Here is a 12,116-nt window from a genome sequence, read left to right as displayed (position 1 = left end):
AGAGGAAATGAGAGAGGGAGAGGGAGAGAGAGAGGGAAGGAGAGGGAAAGAGAGAGGAAGGGAGAGGAGGGAGGGAGGGAAGGAGAGAGGGAGAGAGGGAAGGAGAGGGGGAGGGAGGGAGAGGGAAGGAGGGGAGGGAAAGAGGAAGGAGAGAGAGGGAAGGAGACAGAGGACAGTGAGAGGAGAGTGGGAGAGAGGGATAGGGAAGGAGAGAAAGGAGAGAGAGAGGGAAGGAGACAGAGGGAAGGAGACAGAGGAGAGAGAGGGGGAAGGAGACAGAGGAGAGAGGGAAGGAGGGAGAAGAGGCAGGGGGCATGCAAGAGAGAGAGAGAGATAACAGCTTACCTCTTCCCAAAAATTGTCTTTGAAGAAAACAAAGGAATGATAGCTAAGGAAATTTACCCATCCAGCATCATTGTTGAGGCTCAAATCTACACTAAGAGCTTCTAGTGGCGTCAACATTCTCCAAGATATGCCAAGATATATTTTCTTGTTTCGTAATCACTGGAGTAATTACAGAACTGTGGAATTCCAAAAAAAACCCCCCAAAAAACATTTTAAAGTATGTTCCTGATTTCACAGATTGAGTCTTGAACATCAAGATCGCTCTATTTATTGCAGTGCAGGGATGTCCCAGGAACAGCCTAAGATTGGATGGTTGGGTTTTATCCTTCTTCGATGAACGGGAAATTGCTTGGAAGCTTTATCAGAAAAACAGGCTAGCCATCATTTTAAAAGACAGCGCTAAGTACAGAATCAAATCAAGTGAAAGGCTTACTTTAAAAAAAAAAAAATGTCCCAGTCAAATAATTGTGGACCCCGCAGTAGTTACGTTAGTGACACGGCTCCTAAGAGAATCTGATTTTGCTATTTGATTTTGCCTGTCGCAAGGTCTCTGCAACCGCCATAAATATGAATTAATTGCCAAGGTGACTGCATTTTGATCGTGTGATCATACTACGACGGTTGTTAAGTGTGAAAACAGTCATCGCTCCCCTCTCTCAGCGCCCCTGTAACTTTGAGTGATCACTAAATGAACTGTTGTTAAGTCAAGGACCCCCTGTATTTTATACTTACTGAATGCAGTGTCTCCAAATGTTCCCTTCTCGGAGTGATGGGTATTGTAGTGGCTAGTTTCAGTAAGAGTAAATGCTACTGGGAGAGGAGTGAGTGGTGTTTCGCACTCCCAACACGAGTAGCATTAACCCTGACTGTGAAGAAAAACGGACTTTGACAGGCTTCTTACGATGCTGCTGTTAAAACCCAACAAAAGTTGTTGCTGTTGTTGTTGTTGTTATTATTATTATTATTATTAGTAGTAGTAGTAGTAGTAGCATTATTAGCATTATTATTAGTATTATTATTAGCATTAGCATTATTAGCATTATTATTAATCAGATTTGTATGCCGCCCCTCTCCGAAGACTCGGGGCGGCTATTGAAGAAATGCAAGAGACCATTTTTCCCCGAACGCCATCACTCTGCTAAACAAATAATTCCCTCAACACTGTCAAACCTTTTACTAAGCCTGCACTTCTATTTCTACTAGTTTGTTCTCGTCATTTCTATCACCCTTTTCCTCCCACTTAGGACTGTATGACTGTAACTTGTTGCTCGTAGCCTAAGATTTTTATTAATATTGATTGTTTCTTCATTGCTTATTTGACCCCTATGACAATCATTAAGTGTTGTACCACATGATTCTTGATAAATCTATATTTTTTTTTATGTACGCTGAGAGTGTATGCACCAAGACAAATTCTTTGTGTGTCCAATCACACTTGGCCAATAAAGGATTCTATTCTATTCTATTCTATTCTATTCTACGTAAGAGATTCATTTGGGGATAGCCATTTTGGAGTTCCTAGATAATAGTTTTTTTTTAATCTGTTGTCATGTCGATATTAATGTGTTTCTGATATGATGATTTTTAAAGTATTTTGGTATTTTATTTGGTTCTACCATTAGGAATGTGTGCCATCCTGATTGTAGGTTAAATCCTTCTAGGGAAAGCAATCTCGTGTTTTGTAGTGTAATCCAATCTTTAAGCTTAGTTAAAATAGTGGCTTGATAGTAGAGATAAAAGTTGGGGAGGCCAAAGCCTCCCCTTGATCTGTGATCTTGCAGATTTTTAAATTTTATTCTTGCCTTTTTTTTTTGTCCAAATGAATTTCCAAATTAGTTTGTGTAATTGTTCAAAGAATGACTTGTTTAATTTGATCGGAGCTATTCTATTCTATTCTATTCCATTCCATTCCATTTACAAGATATTTAACAGAATATCAGAGTTGGATGGGAACTTGGAGGTCTTCTAGCCCAGCCCCCTGCTCAAGCAGGAGATCCTACACCAGTGATGGTGAACTTATGGTATGGGTGTCACAGGTGGCACACGGAGCCATATCTGCTGGCACACGAGCCGTTGCCCTAGCTCAGCTCCAATGTGCATTTGTGTGCCGGCCACTTGATTTTTGGCTGTTGAAGAGGCTCTGGGAGGGCATTTTTGGCTTCCAGAGAGCCTCCGGGAGGATGGGGAAGGGCATTTTTAACCTCCCCTACTTCCAGGGAAGTCTTTGTAGCCTGGGGAGGGCGAAACATGAGCCTACTGGGCCCATCAGAAGTTGGGAGAGAGGCCATTTCCAGCCTCCAGAGGACCTCCGGGGGGGCGGGGAACTGTTTCTGCCCTCCCCAGGCATTGAATTATGCATGTGGGCACTTACACATGCATGATAGAGTGCACACACAATCTTTCAGCACCCGAGGGGAAAAAGGTTCGCCATCACTGTCCTACACCGTTTCACACAAGTGGCTGTCATATTTTTCTTCTTAAAACCTCCACTGATGGAGCAGTCACAAATTCTGGAGGAAAGTTCCTCCACTCGTTAACTGTTCTGTCAGGAAATTTCTTCTTAGTTCTAGGTAGGTCCTCTCTTTAATTAGAATTGATTTGCCCTTCTACTGATCAGAGGAAGGGAATGAAACGGGTCTAATTTTTCACTCTAAGACACCTAGCACCTAGGACTGAGTGATGTAGCGGCGAATTATGTTTGCCGATCCCAATAAAGTGGCCTTTTGCAATTGACAGATGGAGATTTTGTCAATTCCGATGGTTTTCAAATGTCCGCTGAGATCCTTTGGCACTGCATCCAGCATGCCAAGTACCACTGGGACCACTTTCACTGGCTTATGCCAGTCATTGCAGCTCGATTTTTAGATCTTCATATTTCACTAATTTCTTTCGCTGCTTCTCAATTCTGCTGTCTCCTGGGATTGCAATATTATTATTATTATTATTATTATTATTATTATTATTATTATTATTGTTGTTCTTACTACTATTACTATTATTACTATTACTATTATTATTATTAGTAGTAGTAGTATTATTATTATGCATAAGTGCACTAGAGTGCCTTCTGTCCCATCCTATTGCTCTCCTATATCTCCTATACTTTTCTTCTATTCCTCTATCTCTTCTTCTATTGTTTCATGTTTTATTCCTCTATCTCTTCTTCTATTCTTTCATGGATATGTTTTATTCCTATATCTTCTCTTCTATTCTTTCTTAGATATATTTTACTATGAGTATATCCCCTATAACCTTTATTATGTATTTTACTATGTGTATACCCATTAAAACCCTCATTGTGTATTGGACAAAATCAACCAACCAACCAACCAACCAACCAACCAACCAACCAACCAACCAACCAACCAACCAACCAATCACTTCTTGTTACTATCACCATCATCATCATCATCATTGGGGGAGAGGGGAAAAAAACCCAAATCCCACTTTCCTCTTGAAAAGAAAAAAGAGGGTGTGCATTTTTGTGTGTGAAACACCTTTGGGTTGAACGGGAAATCTCAATTTTGGGAACTCCGAGGCAGAAGCAGCCCAGAAGAGCGGGATCCCCACACCGTGGGATCCTCCGGCGGCGTGGAGCACTCAAGAGCGCCAGGTGGCACTGCCCTTCCCCGACGCGCCCGGCATCGCTTCCCTCTTGGGTCGAGCTCTTTTTTTGCAACCGGGGAAGGGCCCCGGCTTGGGGAGGCGGCTGCAAAGCTCCAGCAAAAACAAGCGCCCGCCAGGCTTTGCAAAAAATAATAATAAAAAAGGACCGGCCGGAGACTGCAAAGAGCTTTATTATTACTGTATTATTATTATTATTTTGCACGACCCTCCGCGCGTGCGTGGGAAGGCGGCGCATGCGCAAGACAGAGGGAAAGAGGCAGTCCCGGGCGTGTGGGAGGAGCCGGCCTCAAACGTCAGCAAAGTCTCCCCCCCCCCCCCTTCTCGCTTTGCAAACGGGAAGAGTCGGATGTTTATGTTTATTTATTTTTTGCTGCATCCTTTCCTCTCCCTTCCCCGCTCTTATTGATTTAGTCATTTATTTATATTTTTTGCATTTTATGCATTTTTGGGTGGGGGTGGGGCGCGTGGGGGGGGGGGACCGAAAACAAAACTACAAACCCGAAGGGGGATTTGCACGCGCTTGGAAGAGTGAGGTGGAGCCGCCCCGACTTTGCTTTATTTTTCCTCCCCCGGTGCATTTATTTTTTTAATATATATTTTGGGGCCTGCCGCGTTTTGCAAAGGGAAGCCTGGTTGTAAAGAGCTTAGCTTAGGGGGGAGGGGGTTTGGAACCCGGCCCGTGCAAAACTGGCGTGCAAAACTGGCGTGCAAAATTGAATAGAGTGAGAGTGTGGGTGAGAGGTGGAAGGATGGGTTTCTGAGAGTATCCCCCCAAAAACCGTGCATGTGCAAACTCCACCTCTGGGCATTGCTTTTTTAAAAAAGCAATAGAGCAATAGAGCAAAATAATTAAGGGGAAGGACTGAAGATGCTAAGGATACCAGAACAAGGTGTGGGGCTGGGCGACCTGGCCAGCAGTAGGAAGCTAATGGCCTTGGGGGCTTTAGTGGGCTGGCTGCTGATGGTCCACCTATTGGTCAACGTCTGGCTGCTCTGCATCTTATCGGGCTTGTTGGCCTTGCTGGGGGGCTGGCTGGGTTCCCAAGTGGTGGTTGGCACCAGCCACAGGATACACCTGGAGAGGTTTCTCCCCCTCGAAGGCTGCCCTCCGAACCCCGAAGCGGAAAAGGAATTGGAGGACGAGATCCGTAACATTATTCAAAAGATCGTTCGGGATTTTGTCTCTTCTTGGTACCAGGCGGTAAGCCACGAGCGGAACTTTGAGAAGGAGGTGGAGAAAGCCATGATGGACTTGGCTGCGGAGCTCCAGAAGAGGATGCGCCTGGTGGACAAGAAGGCCTTGACCAAAAAGGTCCTTCTCCTGGCTGGGTGTCACCTTCAGGCCTACCAAAAGGCCCAGGAGAGATGGAAGGAGGCGGGAAACCTCGGAGAGCTTTCGGAGAAGGGCAACATACTGTGGCAAGCCTACTGCGAATTCTGTGAGCCCCATTTGGCCGTTCAGAGCCCGACGCACCAGGTGGAGTATACCAGGCGCGTGGTGGACTTGCTACTACGGGTCTTGGTGCCCGAGCCCCATTTAGAAAGCAGGACTGGTCGCTTCATGGTGGTGGAGCTTGTCTCTTGCAACGTGTTCATGCCCCTGTTTAACAAGTTGGCGGATCCCGATTGGCTCAACCAGCTGTTGATTCACCTTTTAGCCAAGAAGGCCGACGGCAGTCTCGAGGTGGCGGAGACTTCCCCGGAAGTATTGGCCGCCTCTTCAAACCAGCCCGCGCTGACCGGTGTATTTCCCCCAAACCTTCAGCCGGAGATGACTACCGAAGGTGAGGAAGCCCCCTGGAGGGATTCCGAGCCTTTCGACCGAAACGTAGCCGACAGTTTGGAGGACTTCCTGATGGAGCGGAAGGAGCCCATTGACAGAGCGATGAGCGCGCCCATGACTGAGAAGGAAGAGATGGCTGCACCCCTGCTTCGTCGCCCTGGTAGCCTCGGGTCCTTCTTCCCCAGTGGGGACTTGGACGTTGACTCCCCTGCGACCGATGCGGGGAAAGACTGTGGCTCCTTGATCGTTGCGTCTGCCGAAGAACTCTTCGCCAGCTCCCTTCTTGATTTGGAAGGGGGTCTCGACGTGGATCCAGAAGACAGTTTTGGGGAGAGAGACAGGGGGGCGGAGGAGACGGCTGAGACCTTCCCCTCTGAACCCAACCTCCGGGCCACCTCGCTCGGCCCGTGTCCCGACATCCACATCGAGCCCGTTGCCGAAGACGCTTTCGCTTCCTTGACCGCTCTTTTGGAGGATCCAGAAAAGGCCTACTTGGCGAGGCCATCCTACTTGGGGAAAGAGCTGGACCCGCCTGGGAGCTTGGCACAAAGCCCTCAAGATCTGGCCCAGCTGCCCGGCCTGCTTTCATCCTCCCCCACGGCCCCGATGGGCACTTTCAGCTTTGAGCCGCTCAGTCCCGACGGCCCCGTCGTCATCCAGAATCTGCGGATTACGGGAACGGTCATTGCTCGAGAGCACAGCGGGACGGGATTCCATCCTTACACCTTGTACACTGTGAAGGTAATCTGTGCCTGCCTGCCTCCTTCTCATTCCCATTTCCTCCCTCCCTCCTTCTCTTTCCTTCCTTCCTTCATTACTTCCTTCCTTCCCTGCCTCCCTCCTTTTAATTCCCATCTCCTCCCTCCCTCTCTCCTTCTCTTTCCTTCCTTCCTTCATTACTTCCTTCCCTGCCTCCCTCCTTTTAATTCCCATGTCCTCCCTCCTTCTCTTTCCTTCCTTCATTACTTCCTTCCCTGCCTCCCTCCTTTTAATTCCCATCTCCTTCTCTTCCTTCTCTTCCTCCCTCCCTCTATTCCTTTTTTCATTCCTTTCTTCCTTGCCTTCCTTAACATCCCCACCTCCTCCCTCCCTCCCTCCTCATTCCCATCTCCTTTCCTTCCTTCCTTCCTTCCTTCTCACTCCCATCTCCTTCCTTCCTTCCTTCATTACTTCATTACTTCCTTCCCTGCCTCCCTCGTTTTAATTCCCATCTCCTTCTCTTCCTTCTCTTCCTCCCTCCCTCCATTCCTTTTTTCATTCCTTTCTTCCTTGCCTTCCTTAACATCCCCACCTCCTCCCTCCCTCCTCATTCCCATCTCCTTTCCTTCCATTCTTCCTTCCTTCCTTCCTTCCTTCCTTCCTTCTCACTCCCATCTCCTTCCTTCCTTCCTTCTTTCCATTCCCATCTCCTTCCTTCCTTCCTTCCTTCCTTTCTTCCTTCTTTCCATTCCCATCCCCTTCCTTCGATCCATCCATCCATTCCATTCTCATCCCCTTCCTTCCTTCCAACCAACCAACCATGTTACTTTTCATCATTACTTTTCATTGACCGTTCCAAATTGCCAACAGAGCCAGACCATCTCTTGAAGTCAGGTCCAGCTTTAGACCACATTATACATGGTTTAGTTTGGTGAACAGTAGCTTCTTCCTCGCTGACGGTGGTATTTTTCTTCTTCCCATAGTATGAGACAACATTAGACAGTGACAACACTAACAGCCTCCAGCAAATGGCATACCATACGGTGAACCGAAGATACCGCGAGTTCTTGAACCTGCAAACCAGGCTGGAAGAGAAACCAGATCTACGGAAATTCATAAAAAGTTAGTCCCGAGTTCTCTTTTCTATAGAAACTTGTTATAGGCAAAGCGGGAGTTAATTAAGTTAATGTAGAATGTCTACATTCTTGTTTTCTTTCTCTCCACTAGCAATTATGGCTGATTTTTTATTTATTCCATATGGCATAGCAAATGCATCAGGGTGCATAAAACAACACTCCGCAGTCTGCATTGGTTGCCGATCAGTTTCCGGTCACAATTCAAAGTGTTGGTTATGACCTATAAAGCCCTTCATGGCATTGGACCAGAATATCTCCGGGACCGCCTTCTGCCGCATGAAACCCAGCGACCGGTTAGGTCCCACAGAGTTGGCCTTCTCCGGGTCCGTCGACTAAACAATGTCGTTTGGTGGGACCCAGGGGAAGAGCCTTCTCTGTGGCGGCCCCGACCCTCTGGAACCAGCTCCCCCCAGATATCAGAGTTGTCCCCACCCTCCTTGCCTTTCGCAGGCTCTTTAAAACCCACCTCTGTCGTCAGGCATGGGGGAATTGAAATTTCCCTTCGCCCTAGGCTTATAGAATTTATACATGGTATGCTTGTATGTATGAGTAGTTCTTTAAATTAGGGTTTTTTAGATTATTTTTAATATTAGATTTGTTTACATTGTCTTTTTATATTGTTGTTAGCCGCCCCGAGTTTTCGGAGAGGGACGGCATACAAATCTAATAAATACAAATACAAATATAAAATGTATCTTAAAATACACCTGGTTTACATTGTAATGCACATTATGGTTAAATAGGGGACAACAGATTTAATGAACGCTGTGCAAAATCTCTGGATATATTGTCCATGGCATAGGTGGTGTCGAGGAACAAACCTTTTGCCAGAAAAAAGAAATAAAAGCAGATAAAGCATAGTTAGGTTAGCTCTACACCTAACCCATAATCTCTCTTCACATGCTCTGTTTTAGTTAGAATTACAATTCTCTGTAGCAATTAATCCAATACAGATAATCCTTCACTTACAACCACAATTAAGCCCAAAACTTTACGTCATTAAGCAAGACCATTGTTAAGTGAGTTTCCTCCCATTTTGCAAACTTACCATATTTGTTAAGTGGAATTGGTGTTGTTAAATTAGTTACATGGTGGTTAAGTGAGTCTGGCTGCCGAGTAGAGTACAGTACAGTACAGTAGAAAAAATAGAATAGAATAAAATAGAATTGAATATTGAATATAGAATAGAAATTAGAATAGAATAGAAATTAGAATAGAATAGAGAATAGAATAGAGAATAGAATAGAGAATAGAATAGAATAATAGAAATTAGAATAGAATAGAATTTTATTGGCCGTGTGATTGGACACACAAGGAATTTGTATCATTTGAATCATTTTGAATTTAAATCACTGACTTTGCTTGTCAAAAAGGTCTCAAAATGGGATGACGTGACCCTGGGACAGTTTGTCTGTCATAAATATGCCATCAATAGCCAAGCATCTGGATTTTGATCCCGTGATCTTGGAGATGCTGAAATGGTTCCAAGTATGAAAATCGGTCCTGGGTTTCTTTTTTAGAGACATTGAACCTTTAAAAGGTGAATAAATAAACTGTTGTAAGTTGAGAACTTCCTGTAATGTTGGCTTTTACTAGGCCTTGATCGCTGTTTCTGACATTAGGCCTCATTGGCCCTATTAGGCCAATTATAACCCTCTGGACATGATTTACAACTCACATGGGTCAGATGAATAGAACATAAGACAGCAGAAACCACCGATCAAACAACAAATCATATTACGGCCTAGTGCAAGATTTCTAACCTTAATAACTTAAAGACGTTCGACTTCAGCTCCCAGAATTCCCTGGTTGGCTGGGGAATTCTGGGAGTGGAAGTCCACACGTTTTCAAGTCGCCAAAGTTGGCCTAGTGTGAGGCAAAAACTGACCGAAAGTTGCTGGGTTGTATTGCAAGCCATTTGAAAAAAAATATATCTTTCAGTATTTGAATCACACACAGTGAGTTAGTGTGATTAGTCCTTCGGGATTGGACGGTAAGTAAGGAAGTAAGTGTTGTGATTGGCTCTGGCCCAGCTCCTGCCCCAAGGAATGTGGAGGTGGATGCAGGGGAAACATCAACATGTCATAGGCCTGTTTTATTGCCGACAGAGGCAGGTAGTGCGGTTTCCTCGGACGAAGAAGAAGGTGGGGGTGACTTGGAAGAGGGGGGCTTGGCACACAGCCCAGGAAGCCAATCTCCATTATCTTCGGTCGATTCGGATGCGGAAGTCTTGGACCCACGCAGGCGCAGAGTTATGCATAGAAGAGACCAATTGAGGACATATTAACAGGAGATAAGAGAGGCCACCTGTGTTTGGGTGGGGCTCCAGTAATTAGAACTGCTGATACAAATAGCAGCGTGTTGGTTTGGCTGTTGTGAAAGATTAACTGATCGCAGTTCTTCAGGACCGTGCTTTGCTGTTTTCCGAACTTTGTTTGTTGATTTTTCACGCCTTTGAAACCAAAGCAGAGCAAAGTGTGTGTGTCTCACTTCTTTGGAGGAAGGAGGGCTGTGACGTACTTAAGGACTGATTAAGCCTACAAGGTTGTTTTGGGACCAGTGCTCTTTGCAATACAAAAAGGGTGCTTTGTTTCTTTTGAATTTTGTGATAAAGAACATTGTTTTGAATTTTCAAACGTGTGTGTGTCTGAAATTTGTACCTTTGAATTTTCGGGAGGCTCATACCAGAGAGCCCAGCAGAACAGTAAGTAAGTAAGTAAGTAAGTAAGTAAGTAAGTAAGTAAGTAAGTAAGTAAGTAAGTAAATAAGTAAATAACATTGCAGTAAAATTACTCCTTTTTGTTTGTTCTTGTAAAACAACCATGTCAGACATAAAAGGTCCCAAAAAGCTGTTTCCGGATCTTCCGTTTGGTAATATGGACACAGAGAAAGTTGAAGCCAGAAAAAGTCTCTTGGAATCGTTCTTGAAGGTAAGGAATTCTTCCTGCTACTCATTTAAATCTGGCCCACTGGATTGAGAAGACATTGAAAAGGACTATTGAATTAAAACCAGAGATATTTTTGTTGGGAATTCTACCCGAAAATTTTATTAGAGAAGAAATTTATTTAATTATCCCTATAGCGACTGCAGCTAGAATTGTCTATGCACATAATTGGAAATTGAATAGGATACCAGCAGAAAGAGAAAGATTAAGAAAGATTATGGAATGTGTTGAAATGGGACTTAAAGATAAAGAAAGATCAAGAAGACTCGGAATGTTATAATATCTGGGGAAATTTATGAATGGGTGGAAGTTAAAAATAGTTAAAGTTTATGGATTATTTTGAAGTGAAGAAAAAGAATGAGAAAATAGATGGTAGATACCCAGATGACAAAAAAAGAAATGGTGGCAGCACTACATATTAACGTAACACAAATCGTAAAATAGTTTATGATCTACATTATTTAACATATGGAAAAATTATTCTTATTATGTAATTAGCTAAATTGCTGGAGTGCCGGAACTCTTTTTTTCTTTTTAATGATTGAGAACATGGGATATATAGAATGTTAGACACTGAAGATGCATTTGTTCTTTTTTGCTGGTTTAAATATTTCTACTTGTCAATTAGATTAAACATTGGAGGGATGAGATTATGGGAGTTGAAATGAAAATAGAAAGCAAAGAAGCTCCATTAAGTATATAAATGATGTGAAAATTTCGGTATATGTATATGGTTAGGCATTGATATTGTGTTTTTATTCACATATGTTTTAACTTAAGGTGGAGAAAAAATAATAATAAAAAAAATATCCCCTGCCCCCCAAAATGTCTCCCTGTCAGACAAAGACTTTGACATCTGTGCCCCCCCCCCCCCCCAATACAGGATTGGTATAAATAAATAACTGGGCAATGCTAGGTTATCAGCTAGAAATTCATAAGAATAAAATGAATAACCCCCTATGCAGGTGGGGCCTGTATTACTTTATCTCGTCTGCTTCAGCAATCCCCTCGCCTCTTATTTATGACCCCACCTGTCCAGTCTGAAGTCTCTGGTGTGAATGATTCTCATCTTTGCTGCTTGTCTATTGTAGCAACTGTGCGCAATTCCTGAGATCGCCAATAGCGAAGAAATGCAAGAATTCCTCGCCTTGAACACGGACGCGAGGATTGCCTTCGTCAAAAAACCATTTGTGGTCTCCAGGATTGATAAGGTAATGCATTTCTTTCTTTCTTTCTTTCTTTCTTTCTTTCTTTCTTTCTTTCTTTCTTTCTTTCTTTCTTTCTTTCTTTCTTTCTTTCTTTCTTCTCTCTCTCTCTCTCTCTCTCTCTCTCCTCCTCCTCCCCCCTTCCTTCCCCCCTTCCTTCCCTCCCTCCCTCCCTCCCTCCCTCCCGTCCTTCCTTTGCTTGCCACCCCTCTCTGTCGACTTTGATGTTGTCAACAACGTACCTATACACCGGGGGTGTCAATCCAAGGCCTGCGGGCCGGATTTGACCCATGGGGTCATTTGATCTGGCCTGTGAGGGCTGCCCTGGAAAAAATGAAGGACCTGCTCATTGCAGTTCTGCCAGCGAAAATTGAAC

General features: G+C 44.3%; 1 protein-coding gene across 3 annotated transcripts in view; it reads left to right on the top strand.

The window, feature by feature from the left end:
- The first annotated feature begins 4,295 nt into the window (after positions 1 to 4,295).
- The window catches only part of SNX19 (sorting nexin 19), a 60,270-nt gene continuing 52,449 nt past the window's right edge, over positions 4,296 to 12,116 (top strand). For all 3 annotated transcript variants that reach the window (XM_070765166.1, XM_070765165.1, XM_070765164.1), the window contains exons 1-4: positions 4,296 to 6,496; positions 7,438 to 7,576; positions 10,420 to 10,520; positions 11,627 to 11,746. In XM_070765166.1, coding sequence (XP_070621267.1) covers positions 4,841 to 6,496; positions 7,438 to 7,576; positions 10,420 to 10,520; positions 11,627 to 11,746 — 2,016 coding nt within the window. In that variant the 5' untranslated portion in view covers positions 4,296 to 4,840. The remainder of the gene's footprint in view (positions 6,497 to 7,437; positions 7,577 to 10,419; positions 10,521 to 11,626; positions 11,747 to 12,116) is intronic.

This window comes from Erythrolamprus reginae, chromosome 12 (genome assembly GCF_031021105.1).
Source record: "Erythrolamprus reginae isolate rEryReg1 chromosome 12, rEryReg1.hap1, whole genome shotgun sequence".
NCBI lineage: Eukaryota > Metazoa > Chordata > Lepidosauria > Squamata > Dipsadidae > Erythrolamprus > Erythrolamprus reginae.
This window is presented reverse-complemented; position numbering and strand designations above follow the sequence as displayed.